Source organism: Harpegnathos saltator, unplaced genomic scaffold (genome assembly GCF_003227715.2).
Source record: "Harpegnathos saltator strain DR-91 unplaced genomic scaffold, Hsal_v8.6 scaffold18, whole genome shotgun sequence".
NCBI classification, from domain to species: domain Eukaryota; kingdom Metazoa; phylum Arthropoda; class Insecta; order Hymenoptera; family Formicidae; genus Harpegnathos; species Harpegnathos saltator.
In genome coordinates this window covers 328,738-350,096 of record NW_020229961.1, presented here as the reverse complement: position 1 = coordinate 350,096, position 21,359 = coordinate 328,738, and the positions used below count along the sequence as shown (strand labels likewise).

The following is a 21,359-nucleotide window of genomic DNA, read 5'->3' as shown; positions in this document are numbered from 1 at the left end:
AGCACCTCGCATACGTACGTTGAATATTCATATCGGGGCATTACGAGCAAACGCGGCCGCGCCGCGTCCGCGTCATTCGCCGCGTTTAAACCTCAGCGTCGCTCGCCGCACTCCTTTAATTTAGCCGATCCGCGCGTGTTACCTGCGTCGGGCATTTTCCGCCCGATGCGCGGAAAAAGAGGTCGTGTCGACGGCTCAAATCGACGGGGAGGGGGAAGGAGATGGCGTTAAGCGTCGTTTGCACAAACAGATCTCATACACACACACACACACACACACGCATACAAGTGACTCGTGAAAGAATGGACTTTTATTATTGTCTAATATCAGCGTACAAGTGAAGTACTCTTACTGGCCCCGGTCCCGTTCCCACAAACCATATGCCGTCTATTTACAATCTAGCCCCGTCTTATCTAACAGCATATGCGGAGACGCGTCTCTTCGTCTACATGCCTCGCGCGAGCGGGCGCGCGTGCGTTCGAATTGAATACAGTGAACTTGGAATTGCACATGTTCGAGATGATTTATTGCAATCGTCGATACAATACTGGCCATTACTGACTACGTTCGATCTACAGGGTGAGGGGAGTGGAGTAGGGAAGTGAGGGAGGGTGCGTTTAACGATGAGACGCGATGTCAACGTTGTGATCGATGGTGACCGCTCGCGTGTTACTCGTTCGAGTTTCTCTCTCTCTCTCTCTCTCGCTCTCGCTCTCGCTCTCGCTCTCTTTCTCATCTCGCGATCGCACGTCTACGAAAACGCAGTCGGGTTCGACGTTACCGCTATGAGAGTACGATAATACTTCGGGGGAGGAGACGGTTCTATGACTACTCGCTATATTTACAGACTTTATGTACACGAATCTCATGGACTTAACTTGCGATCGCGTTCCACCGCGGGGTTCTCGAGTATTTTGCCTGGGAGCGTGCCCGACGTCGGCGATGACGACGACGACGACGACGACGACGACGAATCGCTCTTCATCGCACGGGCATGAGCTTCGCAACGAGAACTTCATCCTCGTAATTCACGATAATTTTCGACGATATTCATAGTCCGATCTTATACAACTGAGGTTCTCGCAGGTTCATCCTTTCGGATGCTGCGAGGATCATCGTGGCTTGCGGGTCGTATTAAGATCTCCTCGAGGACAACTGTGCGTAAATCTCCCTCTTTCTCTTTCAGATTATGAGTACCGCCTCGAGTCCATCCATCGAGTCGATCCGCAGCCAATTTTTTATCATTCGAAACGCACTTGTGACGAAGTCCGGCTTGTCCAGTTGCGCCCACTACAAATCGCGAGTCCGCGAGCTTCTGTTTTGTTTTTTCCTTTCCGCTGTCGGCGCGATGAGGAGAATCTCAGAGCGTCGATCGCCGGCCGCGTCGATGCGACGCGGGCGATTTCTCGTCCAGTCGAGCGCGGCACAGCGCGTGTGTGTCGCGCGAGCGGACCGTCTTAAATTCCAGAAAGGCACTACCGGCCGCGAAAGGGTCTACAAATTGCGTCGCGGCTCCGTTCCTAAAAGCGAAGTTGTGTCCGCCAAGTGAGCAACACGACGGGGAAGGTATCCCGGTAACCGTGCGACACCTGTGAGAACCCACCCGGGGCCGAGAGCGTCTCCCCGAAATTCTCGGTCCGTTCTCGCGCCGGGCGGATTCCTCAGAATCGGGCGGAATCGTGGCGGGGAGAGTACGTGAACGTGCTATATTTAAACTTTAGCCGAGGCCTATGCTCGAAACATCGGGCTATGCGTGGAGCAGGAGCGCGCGCGAGTAAGGTGCGCGATTACTCTCACGAGCTCGCTTTACGGTAAATTGCGCAAATTTACCTGGACGGGAAAGAGTCGCGACGTGAATTCCGGCGAAGCGACAGCCGACGAGTCACTCGTGGGCCCTGCTTATGTCTGAATTTGTACTTTACCGCGCGAGCCTAGCCGATCGTAGAATTAACGAAGACACTACCAAGAAAAAGTGACGGTCGATTTGAAGCATTCCGCTGACGGCCAAGAGCGATTGTTCACCCTCTCGCGCGAAAGTAACCCCTAGCGGAAGTGAATTTCGGAGACGAAAGAAATGACCTTCTCTCGACGATCGAAGATTAGAGATTGATGCTTGAAAGCCCCGGGACACTTTGTCGTCCATTCGACCGTCCTAAACGCTACTCTTCCTTAACATCGCTCAGGACACGCGCGCGGGAGAGCGGCCGGCGCGGAGAGGAAACAACGTCGGCGGTCGTTGCGCGCGGCCTCGCAAGATAAAGCGCGACTACCGACGTGTCGCGCACACGTGAACACGGCGCCGGTGCGTGGCGTACGCGCGGACACGTGTACGCGCGCACGCACGCTCGATGTGTTCATCGGGCGGCGCTCGCGTCCTTCGTCGTTCGTCTTCGTCTCGCTCGCTCGTGTGATTACCGCGAGCGAGCGAGCGAGCGAGCGAGCGCGCATGCGCTCGTTAATTAAAACGGCGGAATCTCGTTAAAGTCGATTGGCCGTTGCGCAAGCGGGCATCGATCGGCGGCCGCTCTCGTCTCTCGGGATTGAGACGTCGGCCGACGTCGCGATTCCTTCTCCTCCTCGCCGCCGCGCGAGCCGCGTCGCTCGAGCGTTCGCGGCCGAAGACGCGCGGTGCGAAGGTGCACGCGCATGTACGAGCGATTGGATCGTCCGTCCGCGCGCAGGAGGAGGTCACGGCAGCGCGGCGATGGCCGTACTCGCGCGAGCAGCTAATTAAGGGCTGCCGCGGGAATCTGGCGTTTCGCGTTCGGCACGAGCTCGAATCTCGTTCGTCCGCGGTCCGCGAGCGGTTCGCGCGGCTGAGAGCGCGAAGCACTCTCTAAGGCTAAGAAGTCGCTCTCTTCTCACGGGGATTTCTTCTCACGCGAAGGCGTCGTCGGTGTTTCCGTGCGCGCGCGCGCGTGTGCGTGTTCTCCCTAATCTGCTGGAAACGTTTCTTAATCCGTGGCACCGAGCCGGCCGCGCTCTTGTGGAGCATTCGCGAAAAGGGATTTTCGTCGGGGTTGAGAGTCGGAGGAATTTCCGTCGGCGAGAACACAAAGCGAGAGGCACGCGGAACTGTATCGACGGCGCCGGTGAAGAGCGTCGCGGCGACCGCATCTTGGGTCTTTCCCTCTTCCGGCCATTGTCAGATTATTTCTCAACACAGCACGCTCGACGCGGTTTGCGATTTATCGTCATTTCACGATGCTGTCGTATCACTAAACGTGTCTAAGGGAGCTTTAATTTTGCGTTTGTTTAATATATCGCTATCGCGCATTAGCGGAAGAGTATACCGGTGTATTAAGAAAATATTGATATTCTTGTCTCTTAATCGCGTGTAAAAGTTATTTAGAAAAATAATCTAAGATACGATGATAACAAGCTCTCCGACAAAGTTTGGTAACAGTCTTCACGGATGCCGTCGACGTCTACAACTTTAGCCGTTTAAAGCCGCTGAGCGTCGCTCGTTCTCATCGGCGCTCGTCGGAATGCAGACAATTATCTTCGTCGGCGTTTAAATAAAGCGATTTCTACTAGTCACACTGTGCGGCCACTCGCGTCGGTCGAGTCGAATTTGAGGTCCGATTATACAAGTCGAGTTCGCTTCGAGGCGAAGTCGACGCGTCCGCCAAATCAACCGTCATTGAATTACTTCGAATGCTTTCGGATAATTTGCTACCCGACGATTATTCTCTCCCGCGTGCGGAGGTTCGCCAAACACATTCCCTCATCATTTCCGCGTTACATCGTAAAGTTAACACTCTCGTAGAGTTAACACTCGGGTGTTGCACAAAAACTCTCCCGAGAGCGTATGGTATTTGTAAAATTATCCTTGCGTTAAATTACGACGAGGGTAACAAGATACGCCCGGATGCAACCGGAAATACAATATCGACGAATCCATATTCGACTCGAAGAGTCGACTCGAAGAGAACTTGCGGGAGGCAGAGGCGCCGACTGTCACGACGACTCGTCAGTCGAGTCATAATTGCGAGCATTCTCCGGATCGTCGCCGGATAACTCAGCCGGGAAGCTCGCGAGCAAGCGGAGACGACCAGGTCCAATCTCGAACGCGTCTCAACCTTGAACGCCGTATAAACGCGCGCGGCTAACCCGAGCAATGTTACCGAGCATTGCTCAAAGGATGCGTTCAAGGATAGATACATATCTAAAGGCTTTTAGATACCTATTTATTCTCGCGCATACGTTAGCAAAGTTAGCCGGGCGTTTGCGTGAGACGATCGCGGGAAGTAGGACAGCAGGAAGCACGAGGAGTCCTCCGTCTCACAAGGTTGAACACTGCTGGGAGCTTCTAATACGCGTCCGATTGAACCGCGTCGCGTGTCCGCGCAGCCACGCTCAGCGGTGATTCGCGAGGAAAATTCGCGACGAATATTGGCTGCGTCGACGTCTCCCAACGTGACGTGACGTATTCGCGTCGACGTCACTGACTATTCGAATCGTGAGTAACGTCGCAACAGTTCGTTCCCCCGAGACGAGATTCGGCCTCCATGGCCGCGAACACGCGTCGCGTGTGTATGTGTGTGTGTGTTTACGAGTCTGCGCTCTAACTATCTCTCCTTTTCTCTCTCTCTCTCTCTCTCTCTCTCTCTCTCTCTCTCTCTCTCTCTCTCTCTCTCTCTCTCTCACTCAGCCGAAACTACCAGCTAGATATTTATACGTACGCAAGAAACACGTCTACTCTCAAATTCGCGTCTAAGGCCTGTGTGCGTGTGTGTGTGTGTGTGTGTCTATAGTCGCGAGAGGCACTCGGAGGCGAGCTCTCCTCGACGTAGACGCGAATCTCTCCGGCGGAATCGCGATCCTGAACTCGGCCGCCCAAGCGAGACGCGCGAGATGCGCGACGACTGCGGATACGCGGCCGCAAATATCACAAACTTGGACACGGTAAAACAGGAGACGCGGCGACAACGAAGAAGAAACAAGAAGCAATTGAACGCATCATCCCGGCTCTCTCGCTCGACTCGCGCGTTCTCGTCCGGCCGGCTCTCTTAGGATTTGGTCGTCAAGTCTATCGGTAGCCTCCGCCTCTTCGCCTCGAGCGAGTCGTCCTCGTCGCTCGCGCTCTCCTGATCCTCCGAGTGCTCGCTGGCGCAGGTGGTGGTCGTCGAGGTGGCCTTCATGGACAGATCCATCGGCTGCTCCTGCTGCAGCAGGTAGTCGGCTTCCTGCTCGGACGAGGCGCAGCCGGGCGAGGCCGCGTCGCAGGATCGGGGATTCACCGGCGTGGGCGAGCGCTCGGCCGACGCCCGCTGGCTCTCCAGCACCCTGTCCAGGTAGAACCGCTTGGTGTAGTGCTCCTCGTGCTCGTCGGTGCCGGGCGACGCGTTGTCTCTGAGCGCGCGCACGTTGTGATTATGCGCCGACTGGTCGTTGTTGTTGTTGTTGTTGACGTTGCCCTCGCAGTCCTTCTCGTCGACGGGAGCGCTCGCGACGGCCATCGTCGCCGCCGCCGCCGTCGATGTCGTCATCGTCGTCGTCGTCGTCGTCGTCGTCGTCGTCGCCGCCGCTGCCGCCGCCGCCGCCGCCGCCGCCGCCGCCGCCACCGCGGCGGGCGTCACCATCATGGACGTCACCGTCGAGCTCGCCGAGCCGCGGTCGATGTGCTCGTCGGTGACGGCAGGCGAGTGCCGGAGGATGTTGGACGCCTGGTGCGCCACCAGGGGGTGCGGCGCCGCGGGCGATGTCGCGTACAGGTGGTACGGCGGGAACATGGTGAGGCCAGGCGGTGGTAAGAAGGTAGGCGGCAACAGGGACATGCCCCCGAGGTGGAAGCTCAGCGGTAAGTTCATCATCTCCTTGCTGAGGACCGACAGGTCGGCCATCGAGTGCTGCATGTGCGGGTGCAGCGGCCGGAAGCCCGGGTGGCCGGCGTAGGCGGCTCTCCTCTCGGACACGTCGACCGAGTTGTCGCTGTTGAGGGACTCGGGCGAGCTGATGCTCGGCGAGCTCGAGTTCTTGTAGTCGTCCATGCTGAGCAGGTGGACCTCGTCCTTGCGTTGGCCGCCGTGGAGCGCGATCGGCGGGCTCGTCGGTTTGCGTTGCTGTTGCTGCTGCAGCTGCAACTGCTGTCCGGAGATGCCGGCTTGGTAGTGATGCTGCTGCTGCTGTTGCTGCTGCTGTTGCTGCTGTTGCTGCTGCTGCTGCTGCTGCTGCTGCTGCTGCTGCTGCTGCTGTTGCTGCTGCTGCTGCTGCAGCTGCTGCTGGTGCTGCTGCTGCTGCTCCTGCAGTAGACAGTGTATCTTGAACCAGTTGGACCTGCGGCCGTAGCGCGAGCCGGACTTGGACATCCCGACGAAGAGGCATTTGCGTAGACGGCAAGCCTTACATGTGGTACGGTTCTTCTTGTTGATGACGCACTCGCCGCCGTTCTTGCACTCGGCGATGCTGTTGAGGTTGTTGTAGGATCGGCCAAAGAAGGACTGCAACATGAAACGCGCGCGGGCTAATTAGCGGGCTAATGTAACGTGCGGTGAGATATGCAGCGCGCCCAATCGCGCGATTCAATTGCTAATTAATATCGAGGTCGCGCGGGTGCGACGGAGGCCGGGGCGGGGAGGGGGGGAGGAAGGGGGAGACAGGAGGACGGGAGGACGTGTGCTAACGAGAGTCTCTGTGCGATTACCCGAGTAGATGGGCGGGCGGGAATTCCTCCGGTGGCGATTGCGCAAAAATTCAAAAGCGCCTCGAATCATCATCGGGAGATTTCCACCGAGCGAAATGAATTCTTCAGCCATTGTCGACACGCGGCGCGCGGTGTTATTGTTTGCGCGGAGATTAATCTCGCGTCTCTCTCTCTCTCTCTCTCTCTCTCTCTCTCTCTCTCTCTCTCTCTCTCTCTCTCTCTCTCTCTCTCTCTCTCGGCACGGGGACGGAGTCGGCCGGCTCGGAGAGCAGCGACGCGACACTGCAACGGCATTGTAACACTTGTAACGAGCGCAACGCCGAGTCGTTAGCGTGTAACCGTATGCTCGTTGTCTCATTCATGGCGCGCGCGCAGAGGGGAAAGGGGGGGAGTTCGAAGCGTGCGGTTGAAGGCGCGTGCGGCTCGCCGTTCTCGTGCTAATTGCCCAAATGGTGCAATTTCACGTGATTCCGACACCACCGCTCTCGTTGCTTCGTGCTCGCCCGCATTTTTCCTTCCTCCTCTCTCGCGCCGCATCGCCGCGCGGAACAAGCGCGTGGAAACGTTATTATCTCGTGCATCTCTCTCCTTTTCTCTCTCTCTCTCTCTCTCTCTCTCTCTCTCTCTCTCTCTGTCTCTCTCTCTCTGTCTCTCTGTCTCTCTGTTCTCTCTGTCTCCGTCGCCGCGATCGGGACGCGACTCGGTGAGATTCGTTTCGCTGTTATTTCCAAGCGAATACCAACGGTCAAATCGAGTCGGGCCCGAGTGGATTTATCATTGCGATTTAGCAGCGCGAGCGGCGAGATTGCGCGAGTTTCGGCTCGCCTCGCTTGAATTGACAGCTAGAATTTCCCAATCGTCGCGATTTATATGTCGCTCGGCCCACTACGCGGGCCGTCGCATCGGGCGGATCGGGCGTGCGTTTAGAGGGACGACGACGCGGCCGCGTTGTCCACTTTCGCTTTTTCTGCCCGTACGCACGGCATATTATTAATAGTTTCTGGTTCGTTTGTCCTGGAAACGAGCTCTTCCTGCGGCCTGCTGGTCCCGATGCGCGCGTCGCCGAGACCTATGGGCTGGCATCGCGTTCCACTTGTTTTCGCTGTCGTCGTCGTCGTCGTCGTCGTCGTCCTCCTCGTCGTTCTCCACCTTCCTCTTCTTCTTCTCGTCGCTCACGCGAAGATCTGCTCGCGAGGGGTCGAGAGAGAGAGAGAGAGAGAGAGAGGGGGAGAGAGAAAGAGAGAGGGGGGGGGGAGAGAGAGAGAGAGAGAGAGAGCGAAGAGGGACGTCGCGCGACGCTTCAGAAGCGATGACACAATTGAGAAAATGTTGCCGTTATTACGTTACCCTCTCCGACCTCCGGCCGTCTCCCCCCGTTGGCGCACGTTGAAGTTATGCAAACGGGGGGGCCCTACTTGGAAGCGACGCTACGTTCGTTTCCGTCGCGTCGCTGCTCTCCGAGCTCCGGCGCGTCTCTTTTCGGCCAGCTCGGAGCGATCGGGATTTCTTCGGGCTCGAGGTCACCGTTGATGAAAGTGACGACGACGACGACGACGACGACGACGACGACGACGATGACGGGTGGGTGAATTTGCAGCGAAGATTCCCCGGGGGAGGGGAAGAACCCGAAGCGAAGAAGGGAGGAGCGGAAAACTTACGCTCATCTACACGCGGAGAGAGAAGCTCTCGCAGCGCTGCCGCCAAGTTCGCCAAGTTATTCAACAGGAAAAGGGAGAAGGGCGCGCTAGAAGAGGCGCCCCTCCTCCTCTCTCGTTCCGATCGCCGGGCCGCCTCGCGAGACGTCGTTTCCGGCGCTTCGCACTTGTCCGCCACAATTGTTTCCGCCCTAGTTCACGGTTACGTCAGCACGACATTGTTTCGTTTCGTTATTTTCGTTTTCAGGCCCATCGTAGCATGTCAGGTCTCCCACCTCCGCGCGGCCCCCCTTTTCCCGCGGCTAGCGTTCCCGTTTTTCTCGCTCGCTTCACGCTCCGTGCGGTCCGTGCTTGTCGGTCGCTCCGAGCCGACGCTGATGCGCTGCGTGCGATCGCTTCGCGCTCCCTTCTCTCTCTCTCTCTCTCTCTCTCTCTCTCTCTTTTTTTCTCTCGATCGCATCGAATATCGCTGACACGTGTGTGCGTGCGGCCGCGCCGCTGCTTACGGAGCGAGCGCGCGACCCTCCGGGCTAGGTTGACACGCATGCCTGGCCGAACGTTTAACCTCGGCCACGGAGCCGAGCCTCGTGAAAGCGATCGCTCGTGGGCTCCTTTGCGAAATCGCGGGAAAGAGCGTCGCCCTGGCATGGCGATGCGAAGCGGCGCGTAGACGTCGAGAAAAAGCGAGCCGCGGAAAAGCCCGCTATTAGAGCGGCAGATCCGGAGCGAGGTTCTTTCCCCTCGATCGCCGACGCGACGCGACGGTGCTTTTTCGACCGCGAGAGATCGGCTCCCCTCACGGCCGCCTGCGATTCCGCAGCGCGCGGCTTCTCGCGTGCGACGCGCTTGTGTAACGCGAGCTGCGCGAGAGAGGCGAGTATATAGTTCTTCGGAGAGACTTTGGTCTCGCGTCGGGGAAGCTGCTGCGCGCTGGATAATGGGACACAGCCGAGCGCGATCGGTTGGGTCCGAGCCGCGATCGGCAGCAATTTTTGCTCGCGCGCGACTCTCCATCGTCGGTCGCCGCCAACCGAGCGGCGGCCGCTTCTTTCTGCCGCGTGCGCGCGAGGTATCCGACGAGGTGAAGTATCGATCGCTGGGGGGGTGGGGAAGTCGATCGCACTATCGGCGATTTCTCATCGTCCCGATCCCGGGCTGATATTCGGGAGAAATTCCCACGGGGAGATGTGTTACGGGACGAGAGCGTCAAGTAGTCTGACACTCGCGGGCAGAGAGAGAGAGACTCACTCACCTTGCAGCCCTCGCAGGTGAACGCGCCGAAATGGAAACCGGCCGCTGGTTCGCCGCATACCTTGCACTGCTGATTCATCTGCAACAGAAAAACGATAGCTGTTATCGCGATCGACGCTCGATCGACTTTCGGCACCGAGGTGGCTGCTCGGACAAAGGAATCAATCGCTTTACGCACCGAGCCCGCTGCGTTTCGGCACGTGCGCGCGCGCACGCTCGGAGGCTGCTCTCCTCTGCTCTACACGCGTGAGAAATCTCTCTCTCTCTCTCTCTCTCTCTCTCTCTCTCTCTCTCTCTCGATCCTCTCTCAATCGTCACGTCGCTGCGTCGCGTTGAGGCGTGTGTGTCCGGCTAGTCAAAATGTAATCGTGCGTCGTATCACCTTCGTGAATCAACGGCGTAAGAAACTCGCCGTTGTTGACGCGAATTCGTCGAACTAGCGCGACCTTCCCCGTCGGAGCCACGTCGCGTGTGTTGCTCGAGATCTTACATTCAACGTCCCTACCCAAGAGCCCAAGACCCAAATCAGTCCCCTTTGCGAGTTTCACATTGACGGTGCACGAACGCGACGCGACAGCCGAATCTGACGCGCGGAGTCTCTCGCGAGAACGAAGGTACGACTGTCGAATCGCTTTCGTTGAATTTGTACTCGGTATACGTACACTCGGGTCTGTCCATTTGGAGAAGTTAGCAGGCGGTGACATCAATGATGCCGTTAACGGCAGCCGGAGATACCGACGCCATGGCGCGGCGGGGCCGAGACTCTCGCCGGCCGCTGCGCGAGCTGGAACTTTACTCGCGTACTCGTCGACGACGACGACGACGACGTTACGTCTCGCGGCCGCCGAGTCATGCCCCCCGATCGGCGTTTCCACTCTTGACAGAGAGCCGGAGACCCAGCGTGCCACCGGCAGAGCCGTGTTTCGCGCGCGTATTATTCCGCCCGATGTACGCCTCGCGGCTCGGAAATGGCCGCGGGTAATCTTGAACGAAACCGCGAGCAACCGGTGCTCGCGAAGCAATCGCGCCTTCGGCGGCGGAAGCGAAAAGTAGATCGGCCCCGGCGAGAGTAGTACCTTTGACAAGTCGCCGATGCAATCTTTATCGCGCGCACGCGCGCACGCCTACGCCGATCGGCCGATTGAGTAAGAGAAGAAGCGCGTTGCATAATGCGCCGCTCCGCGCGCGGCACGGGTCGCGCGAATCGCTGGATCGTGGCAAAGCGGTGCGTGTTACGTTCAACGAGCGGAAAACTCTTGCGCTTGCTTTTTTCTCCTCCTCTCGCTCCCGGTCTTTCTCTCTCTCTCTCTCTCTCTCTCTCTCTGTCTCGCTCGCTGCTTCAACACCGCCGCCACCGGCGCGTGCGCGCGCGCGCTCGCTCGCTCGCTCCTTTCGCCTTCTTTGGTCGATCGTCCAGAAAACGGACCGTGGCTCCGCGGTCTCGTTTTCACACCTCGTCGCTTTTATTTCCCGCTATGCCTTGCACAACGCGCATTTGCGTAGGCCAGCGGAGCGACGCGAGAGATGTCGCGATCGGAAACAAACGCTCTCGATTCCTACCGCGATGTCCCCCCCCTCTCTCACTCTCTCTCTCTCTCGCTCGCGCGCTGACGACTCTTCCTTTTCCTCAACGGCATCTCGCTTCCCGCTTCCTGCCCGGTCGCGTTCGCGCTCTCCTGACGCGTTTCCCTCTGGCTTTTCACTCCCTCCTCCGCCGAAATGTCAGGGGTTCACGAATATGGGACAATAGCGGTGACCCAGATGTTTGCCGCGGCCCGAGGGCCCCACAACCGTGCCCACCGCAGCGTCGACTTTCATACGTGACGGACTGTCGCTAAATGGGAAAGTAAATCTCAACTAATGGAAGAGACATCGACTTTGTTTGACCAACGGAGTCTTTCTCTCTCTCTCTCTCTCCCTCCCTCTCTCCTGACCTACACCCCGCTGTCGTTGACACTTATCATTCGCGGATGCCGCCGCTCCTGCCGCGCGGTATACCTACCTGCCTACCTGCCTACCTACCTACCTGCCTGCCTGCCTCCCTGCCTGCCTGCCTGCCTGCCCGCGCCTTTAATTCCGCGTTTGTATTTTTTCCTCTCCTCCTTCTCCTCCTCCTGTTTGTTGTCGTTTCTCTCCGTCGCCTCGCGCCGCGCCGCGCCGCGCCGCGCGATAATCACAAGCGCGGACGTAAGCGCTTGTTGACGCGCGCGAGACGACGAGAATGGACTTCGCCTGCGGATCTGTTTCGCGAAAATCGCCCAATAGTCCGCCAGGCGCGCGCGCGCGCGCGTTGTTATGCGCCGCGAGATCGGCCGCGATATCTCTTCTTACGTGATCGCAGTGTCGCCACAGGCGGCGGATATTTTTCTAACGCGCTTCGAAAAACTGGCGTGTCGCCGTCGCGGCTTGCTCGGTGGCGCTCGACGACTGGCAAAACCGAGCCGATACCTGGCTGGCATTTCTCAATCGTAGTCGAATTATTTATTCGGCGTAGCCTCATTAGCGGCTTACTTTTCGGCCCGTTGACGCTGTCGCGCGACGACGATCCCCGTGGGCGAGGAGAGCCGAGCGCCGAGGCGCGACACGTCGACGCCTCGCGACGCCTGCTCGACAGCAACCTGCGTTGATCGAAGGTGCGCATCCGGTAACAGGTAACTCGCTCAGCTGGGATAGCCTGCAACCTGGACTCCGTGTCGATACGAAGCGATTACGGTGACATTGTTATCGCGGCGAGGTGTCGCAAGCAAAGTAGAAAGGTAGGCAGTGTCGTTTGGTCGAATCTAACGAAATCTCACGGAAATCCGTCCGACAGCTCTGATCACCCGGTCAGTCTCCCGAGTGATTCACGAATCGAGTCGCGAATTAACGGCTGACCGACCCGATTCCGAATTTATCTCGCGTATTTCCCCCAAGGAGAGAATCTCCACGACGGTAGAGAGAATCTCGAGTGCTTTTCTTCTCTTACGAAATCTCGTCTCGCTTCTCTTTTCGTCGCTCGCCGGCGTTCGAGGGGTCTCGCTTGTGCATTTCGAGTTTAAATTCGATCGGTTCTCAGCTTCGCCCGAACGCGAACGATCGACGGACGTCACGTCACGTCACGTCACGTCACGTCACGTCCGTCCGTCCACCGCTGCTCGCTAGAATTATCCGTCTTAAACGAGGATTTCGCAATTACTCCCGACGACGATGATAATCGAGTGGACGCGCACTTGTTACGCCGATCCGCCCGCCAGTCCGCGGCTGCCTGCCGCATGTAAACAGCTGATTCACGGCTGGGTAATCGTAATAGCCCGCGACTCCGCTCGCGGGGATTAAGATTACGAGCTATTATCGCGGGTTACTACGTACCGCGTGTGTGTGTGTGTGTGTGTGTGTGTGTCGTCCTCCCTCAATTTCCTCGCTCGCGAGATCGTCGCTTGCGCTCACTCGCGGCGACCACGGCGACTCGTAACGAAGAGGCGCGCTTCTGCCGCGACGACGAGCGTGCGAACCCGGTCTCTCGCCTCTCGATAAAAGCCAGATATCTTCGATTCGCCGCTTTGGTCGCGCCGCGATCGGCGCGAGGCGTAAAGGTGCTCCATAATAAGCGACCGCCTGCTCGGCGGCGAGAGAGAGAGAGAGAGAGAGAGAGAGAGAGAATGGCAAAGAGACGCGTCCGCGCGCGGCGGATTATCGCCGAGAGCGGATCTCTCGGCGGCAACGATCATCGTCAAGATCGTCGGGGACCGCCACGAGGGCTGACCTTGCGGATCGCGCGATTGTTGTTGCGCCAGGCGCGGGGCCCGAGCGAGCCGTGAGAATCGTAACGACTCCCGCGGCTCGCCAAGTCCTCGGCGATCATTGACGATGACTGCGAGCGAGGCGGCCGCGAGACGTTCGACGCGCACGAGAGCGGGACGCGATCGATCCACCTCGTGATTCCTCCGCGGCTCGCTTCTCCTTTCCTTCGCGTTCACCTTCGCGACACCGCCAGCGACACCGTTTCGAGCGCCGTGACGACGCGCCGGGATGTCGCGTTCGTCCGTCGCGATTCTCTTTCCTAGCGATTTGGGAGCTGTGCGAGAGGGGTCTCGCGGCGAAAGTGACGGGGGCAGAAGCATAGTACAGAATTGAGAGAACTTGAAGTTGGCGGCACCGACGTTGCTTTTGAATCGTGATGTTCAGGGTGTTTTGGTGGATCGTGAGCAGTTGGAGTAGGAAACAGCAGCCTCTGCGAAAAGAAAATTGCGAAGGAGAGCGTGCGGACGTGTTTTCAAATGCGAGGAGTCGCACAACGGCTGAGAAGTCTTGCAGCTGCAAGAGCCTGGACAAAATTTCAGACTTCGGACTGTCGTCCGAATTTTTAGCGACAATGCCGTTGACAACGAGTGCGTCCTGGCGCTTTCGCGACAGGAGGGAAAAGGATTGGAAGGAAAAAATGGAAGAATCCGTTCGGAAAGTGTCTCTCGAGAACATGGTCGCATGGTCTCTCGCGTTTCTCCCTTCATCTCCCGAAATCCACGAACACGCACGTCCCCCCCCCCTCCCCTCCCCCCACCCCGTCGGGGAGTCAGAGATCGCAGGCACGGAAACAAAAAAGGAGACAGAAGTCTCGCATTTCTCGACGTGCCTGTGCGAATATCTCCGAAGCGGCGAAGAATCTCGTTTTCCCTCGGCCGAGGCCGGCCGAGGTTAAAAAGCGAGCTTGACAAGCGAAACGGCGGCGGCGGTGTTCGGGGCCCGATAGAGAGCGGGTTCAGCGGCCGGTGGTCTCGCTGATTCTTTTACCGCTCGCTTCGGCTGTCATTATGTCGGGGATATTCGCAGTAAAAAGCAGCGGCCCGGCGTCGTTTTCCCGGGCGTCCGAGTCGTCGGCTGCGCCACGAGGATCGGTTCATCGCGCGCCGCAGCTGGCCGAGCCGTCGCGCGTCGCGCGCCGCGTTGCCGTTTCTCGCGCTTCCTGATTACAGGTCGCTCGGCGGAATTACCGCGCCCTCGGCAAGAGGGCGGATCGAGATCGCTCTATCGGTCGAAGCGGCCCGCCGAAAGAGCCGCTGGTCGATCCCCCTGAGGGGGATCGCCGCGGGATTCCCGGCGCGATTCCCGCGGGGAAGCGGCTCTCTCGCGGCAAGCTCATCTGGCAACCTCATCTCGGCGAGCGGCGATCCAGTTTGCAAAGAGTGACTTCCGCTCTTTCGAAACGGAGCGGCGTTCCGCAACGCGCGCTCCGCAACGATCGGCCTTCGCGCGTTGCGCGACGCTACGCGCCGGGCTGCGTTGTTTCCGATTCTATTGTCGTAATCGGCGCTCGCTCGCTCGCTCGCTCGCTCGCTCGCCCGCCCGCCCGCCCGCCCGCCTTCCCGCTGGTCCGCTCGTTCGTTCACTCGATCGACCGGTCGATCGCGACGATTCGCGGTCTAGCGGGTGAAACGGTGCCGTCGCGGGGCCTCGCCGACGTTCGCGAAGTCGAAAGGAGTCGCAAACGGGACCTCGACGCGACGTTCACATCTCGTCGCTCCCCGCTTTCGAGATCAGACAGGGAGACGCGGGAGACTCTGATTATCGCGACCACCGATACTATTTAGATAAACGGCTGGAAGCAGACAATCGCATTGCGCGCGCTGCTGCTAATTGCACGTGACGTCTCCGGAACTGTCGTCGCTCGCTGCTCGCGGCGCTCCGTCGGCCGCGACGCTTCGCGTCGCGTCTCCTCGCGTTGAGCTCGCGCGACTCGGCGACTTCAGCACTGAAATTCGCCGAGATTGTCACGTACGTTCCCGACGTTGAAGACATCGAAATAAATCGGAAAATAATGCAGCGTTCTCTCGCGACGTATTTGACAAGCCGGCCGGTAGCGAGCCGAGACACACCGTCGAGTAATCTCTAGAGCCACTGAGCCGCGCTTCATAACGTACCTTGATCGTTACGACGAATTAACGTTCGGTTCAGGGCAGACCTGAGTGGTGATTCGGCGCTGCTTCGACGCGCTGGCTGATAATTCCACTATGAACACGTCCCGTCACTCCCGGCGATGTCCGGAGCGACTGATTCTTTTCACACTGATCACCTGAAGAACCGCGACAGAGAGCGTCGGTGCCACCACGAGTGCTTCTCCAGAGTCTGACCGTTGCTGCAACCGAGCGCAACGAGAACGCCGGTGATTGTCACCGGTGTGTCGAACTTCTCTCCCGACGAGGAGTCCCACGAGGAACACGCGCGAGTAACGTCCTGCCACGGGGAAGAGCGGGGAAGAACTTCACCTATCCCGAGCGCTACGGAAACGCCCGACTCGATCAAGTGTCCAACACCTCAGCCTCGAGTCACGAGTCACATCAAGCGGACGAGCACGACGCGACGTGAACCGCGCGCGCGCGCGCGGCGCGACGCGACGCGGCGCGAAGTCGTCGCGCTGCGATCTTGCGACAGGTGCAGGTCGCGATCAGCAGGTCCAGCCGCGCACTTGTCTCCTCTGTCTCAAGGGCCGCGACGTGGAGGCGAGGAGGTTTCCGCGACGGGCATCTCGACAGCGTCCGCTTTTTCCACGACGACCGTCGAATCACGACACCGCGCGAAGCACAATCCGGACTCGAAGAGGAGGCCTCCTCCTCCCTTCCTCGTATTCGTCTTCTTCTTCGTCCTCCTCCTCTCTTCCTCTCCTCCTCCTCCTCCTCCTCCTCCTCCTCCTCCTCCTCCTCCTCCACCACCACCTCCTCCTTCTTGTCGTCTTCTAGTGCTGCGCGAAAGGTCGCGAACCGACGGCGAACACTCAGGACTCTCTCGCGACCGGTGCAACCGGATAACGGAAGAAGATGAAGACTCTTGACGCGCCGATGACCGTTAGGTGAATGACTTTGGAAGGCGAGGGTGTCCACGTCGATTCTTGAATCGACCCCCACCTCCGTCGATTTTCTGCGGTCCCACTTCGCCCGCACGACCGGGCCTCCGCTCGCTCGCTCACCCGTCCGTCCGTCCGTCCGCTCGTTCGCTCGTTCGCTCGTTCGCTCGTTCGCTCGTTCGTTCGTTCGTTCGTTCGCTCGCTCGCTCGCGCGCTCTCGTAAGTATACTTCGAATGGGCCTTGTGGGCACACTGTGCGTCGGATCAGCGGAGAAGCATGCACGGTCCATCCGTGGCACAGGTGGGTCGCAGGTCCTCTCGTACCTTTGGTGGGGGGTCCTGCCGGACGGCCGGAGGATCCTCTCCCCGGCCACGGGGAAGGGGTTAGGAAGGAGGGGCCTCAACACGGTACCCTCTCTTCTCGTCTGTTCCTACTCCCTTGCCCGCATCTCCTCCTATTCGCCTCGGGTCTTTCAGGGACCTATGACAAACGGACCTGGACACTCGAGGCCCGCTCGTAAAGCTGTGCTATCGTGTCCCAAAAAGAGAGAGAGAGAGAGAGAGAGAGAGAGAGAGAGAGAGAGAGAGAGAGGGAGAGAGAGACAGGTATCCGGACGCGCGTACGGGGGAGAAAAGAAAACACACCGAGGCTTCGCTCGGCCCGGATCCGATACAAAATGCGCTCGAGCGGATATCGAGTTAATTGGACGCGAATTATGTAATCGCTCGACCGGGTCGTCGGGCGAGGCGATGGTCGAGATCGACGACGGTGTGACATATCGATCTCTCGCGGACTTCTTCAGCATAGAGGAGCGCGAAGTGGAGGAGGAAGGAGGCGTGAAGAGGAGTGAAAAACGTTCGCTCGTTTCTGCTGTGCCTTTGCAGAAATAGCTCCCAGATAGTCGCACGGGTGAGGGGGGAGGGGGGGACTTTGACATCGTACAAGACGCGTGTCGTGCGATTTGAATGTCCCGATTTGTCGAAGCTCGCGTCGCAATGTCTGGCGGAGAGGGAGGGGGGAAGGGAGGGTATGCGCAAAAGTCTTCGTCAGTGCGCGGGAAGAAAGAGGAAAAAAAGTCAACGAGGATCCACTTTCATTTTCGTCGCGTCGGGTTAATGTCTTTTTTTTCTTCCTCCGGCGGCCTAATGTCGGCTGATTAAGGTCATTTTCGTGACTTTCTTTCGGCCAGCAATAACGTGGGAAAGTCTCATGATTCTCGCGTCATGACAGCCATGTCGTCGCCGTTACCAACGGCGACGACGACGACGACGACGACGACGCGTGCGCTTCGCTTCTGTATCAAGGGAACCATTTACGGCGGTTCGCTTTACGTAAGAGTTCACTATTTAGAATGTGACATTTAATGCGAGGGGACTTTGATGCTCCGCGGCGCGCTGCGTCGAAATGATTGCGTTACACGCGACATCACTCGCTTCTACGACTTGACTCGAGCGTGTACACCACGCACTTACGTGTGTAACGAGATGACTCTTCAGACACGTCCTTGGGAGGGGGGGACGACCGTGACGGCGTGGCGATCTCGGCTCGAGCTGTTCGCGCTCGGCGCTCGATTAAATGAAATTCAGCGCCTCACGACGCCGCTCCACTCATCGAGAAGGCGAGATTTCGCCTCGGCGGCGGCGAGCGCTTTCCACGCTCTCCGAGAGCGACATTCCTAAAAAGCCGCGTCACGAAAATTCACTCTCGCCGCGCAACGAAATTTTCACCGAGAGCGCGCCGGCGCGACGGAGAAAGGTACCGCGGGCGAGAATCGCCCGCGGCTAATTCGGCCGTGTTTGTGAGCCTCCGTATCTGCCTCCGTCGCCCCCGGCGGCGGCGACGCGCTAATTAACCGAATCCAGACGTTAAAACGATAGTAAATGTTTCACCGCTCGCAGGCCCGAGCAACCGGGCCTCCTTCCTCTTCCTTTAATCATCCGGCTCAGGCTGGCCTATTGTTACTGGCGACACGACCGGATTTCTACGGAAGCGTTTCGAAACTGCAGACATTTAACAAGTAACGCGTGAAACACATCGGAGGTGAACCGCGTGAAATATCCTTTTTCGGGAACGCGACTCCTGGCGCAACGGTCGCGCGGAGACAAGGTAGGTGCAGCAGTTGGCCGTTGCCGTTGCCGCAGTTCGCGTCGAAGAGAATCGGAATGTCGCGCGAAACTACGACGAATCGTTCAATCGGTCGCGGTTTACGATCGAGACGCGAGGCTCAGCTTCGATATAAAAAAAGTACGTGCGACGCCGTCGCTCGTCTCCTCGTCTTTACGAGCCGGTGATTGGTCGCCGTGAAGACGAGAGCGGAAGACACGACGAGGGAGCTCCTACGGAGCTACCTACCTCTCCTGCTGGTTGCTCCTCACAGCCCGAGCGACGACGACGATGCGTCGGCGAACACCGCGGCTGCGACTCATTACCCCGGGAATAGGAAAGTTTCTCATCTCGCGAATGTAGCGCGCCTCGCGCGGCGTCGATATCATTTCCATGCTCGTTGCAGTGTATCGCGGCTTCGTGCGAGGAAAGAAAACTTTGCTCGCTCGACGCTCCCGTCCTCGTCGTCCTTTCTTCTTTTCGCGTATCTTCCCTCCCTCGGCCTGTCTCGAGACTGTCGGCTTCTCCGTTTCGAGAGAAGGAGCTACCACTCTTCTAGCCCCCGGCTGAGAATTTACCTCACGGAACCCTCGTTTGCGTTTAACACGAGGTACAAGCGAAAACGGGTACACAAAGAATTTTCCCGCCCCTTCCGCGCCTACCCCGCTCCCTGCCTCTCCCCCGCACCTACCCTTCTTTTTTATTTCCCCTGCGCGCGCGCGCGCGCGCGCGAGCGCGGGTCCCGCAATTACGTTCGCGCGATGAAAAGTAATTGCGCAACCCACGCTTCGTGACCTTTCCTCAACTTTGTTGGCAGGCAGGCCACATGCGCGCTCTCCTCAAAACACGCCGATTATTCCGCGACGGGAGAGATACGCGGATGAGAGGCTGAGCTGAGAGGCGAGAGTGGCACGCAACGCCGACTTGCCACGTTGAGCACAGATGGAGGCACGAGCTCCACGTGGACTTGGATTCTTCCACCCACCTGTCCCCCCTCTTCCTCCTCCCGTCCTTCCCGCACCTCCTCGCCGCCGCTCGTCTCGGCCGATCGATCGGCCACGCGTTTTCCGTATTTACATGTGCTTCTCGCACGCGTCGGCCTATGCGTGAACGATATACGCGTGTGAAAAGATTTTTCCTCGCGACGTTTATTTTACCTTCGCGCGTCGGCGCGTCGCGTCGCCCGGTCGCTCGAGAATTGGCCCGATAGTTTCGAGAAGAGCGCTGGATTAATTTCCATGAAACACCTAACCGATTTCCAGTTCCTCATGGAAGCGACGTTCCAAGTGTCCGAGCCGAGATTAATCGCGGCTTGTAGATAAGAAACTTGTTTTACCCGCTCTTCGCAGCAGAGCGCGCCAACTGGAACGCTGATTATGCGTATTTTCGATAACGGTGTTGCAAGATCGTTAATTGATCTAATGTGACTTTGCGGATGTTCCGTTAGTACTCGCATGAGAGAAGGTCAGTCAAGTTGGCTCGTTGGTCTAGGGGTATGATTCTCGCTTCGGGTGCGAGAGGTCCCGGGTTCAAATCCCGGACGAGCCCGCGGTACGTTTACTTTTGCTTTTTTTTTTTTTTTTCGACGCGCGTCAGTGCGCGTGTTGTATGGATATCGAGTGCGATTCTTTTTTTGGCGGCGGTCTAGATCTGATTTCGCTCATTTTTAATTATTAGACCTGCGCGACCGCGGCCTGTCATCCTCCTCTCACTTTCGATTTTCTGTTTGCTTTCGCGCCGTTCGCGTCGCTAATCATACGTCTCGCTCAAAGACGTTAATTAATTTCTTATCCTCGTATTGAGCGAGACGAAGAGATGCAAGGTAGAAAGAGAGAGAGAGAGAGAGAGAGAGAGAGAGAGAGAGAGAGAGAGAGAGAGAGAGAGAGAGAGAGAGAAAGATGAGCTGAGAAGGAAGCGACGCGACGCGTGGCGTTGCGTAAACTCGTGTCAGTCGAATCGTCCGTACGAGAGATGGACAATTAATGTTCCGTCTCGCAGGGTAACGCCCTTTTTTTGGCGCAACGAGAGCTTGTAATCCGTGAATTATATCCCATTAACGCGCTCTCGGGTTTACATCGGGACAAGAGCTCCGCTCGTTCTCAGGGCCACGCGCGGTGCCCTCTAATTCGAACACCGGCGTCTTTGAAGTCCTAATGCGTTTCTAAAGACAGAGTTTCTATCTGGGCGATAACGGGACCGCTACCTGCTCTCCGAGGAGTTTTACGAACGAAATTGTACCGAGACTCGTTCTTAGTCTCTTGTCTCGGTGCATTTTATAGGTTAGAACCGGTCGAAAGCGTGGCCCAGGTCGCATTTGGGTTCTACATTCGCCGCGCCAATTCCATCGAACTTGAAAAACCACCTTGGAGAACCTCAGTCTGCTACGCTGCACAGGCCTGTCCCCCTTTGATGCTACAAATGGTTATTTTATTGCCTTGCTCTTTCTATCAGAGAGCAACGAATTCTTTCGAAACCATTTTATATCGTTCATTTCAGCCTATCTAATATTTAGCATTATCTCGATATTTTACAGTTTTGATACTTTCAGTGAGCAAAGTATCAATTGCGTAGTTTACTCGACATAAATAGAACATGCGCGAATATTAAACCATTAACACACACACACACACACACACACATATATCGGATATATTTAGACCAAGGAGTATTAATCAGAGGCACAGATTAGAACCCGTGAAACATGGAGATTTTTAATTTTGCTACAATCCTGAGGTATCTCCGAGTTCGGCAATATTTTGGAAATGTCGATTGTTTTCGCCAGCCTGTCGCCGGGTCATTGTTTGGAGGTCGTTGACGGTTGGCACGCCCGGCGCGAAGCTTGGCGTGTTGCGCCCTTTTTTGCCGGTTGTTTTGGTCGTCATACATCGC

General features: G+C 57.7%; 1 protein-coding gene and 1 non-coding gene across 5 annotated transcripts; one reads left to right on the top strand and one right to left on the bottom strand.

The window, feature by feature from the left end:
- Positions 1-1,921: 1,921 nt before the first annotated feature.
- LOC105191628 (zygotic gap protein knirps) lies at positions 1,922-16,177 on the bottom strand. 4 transcript variants are annotated; one of them, XM_025297525.1, is made up of 3 exons: positions 15,447-16,177; positions 9,554-9,631; positions 1,922-6,443 (listed from the first exon to the last, which is right to left on the bottom strand). In XM_025297525.1, exons 2-3 carry the CDS (start codon positions 9,629-9,631, stop codon positions 5,013-5,015), a joined length of 1,509 nt encoding a protein of 502 aa, XP_025153310.1. In that variant the 5' UTR covers positions 15,447-16,177; the 3' UTR covers positions 1,922-5,012. The 4 variants fall into 4 exon arrangements, with proteins under 4 accessions (XP_025153310.1, XP_025153309.1, XP_025153311.1 ...); XM_025297524.1 differs by lacking the exon at positions 15,447-16,177 and adding an exon at positions 10,215-10,378; XM_025297526.1 differs by lacking the exon at positions 15,447-16,177 and adding an exon at positions 9,731-10,200.
- Positions 16,178-19,946: 3,769 nt separating this feature from the next.
- TRNAP-CGG (transfer RNA proline (anticodon CGG)) lies at positions 19,947-20,018 on the top strand. The gene has a single exon. It is a non-coding gene; the product is annotated as a tRNA-Pro (tRNA).
- Positions 20,019-21,359: the final 1,341 nt, after the last annotated feature.

Excerpts from the sequence above, each read along its gene's own strand:
- LOC105191628 (XM_025297524.1), bottom strand. The coding sequence starts at position 10,256 with ATGTCACCGCCTGCTAACTTCTCCAAATGGACAGACCCGAGT. Across the intron at positions 9,632-10,214 it reads CCAAATGGACAGACCCGAGT|ATGAATCAGCAGTGCAAGGT; the intron begins GTACGTATACCG and ends TTTCTGTTGCAG. Across the intron at positions 6,444-9,553 it reads TCACCTGCGAGGGCTGCAAG|TCCTTCTTTGGCCGATCCTA; the intron begins GTGAGTGAGTCT and ends TTCATGTTGCAG.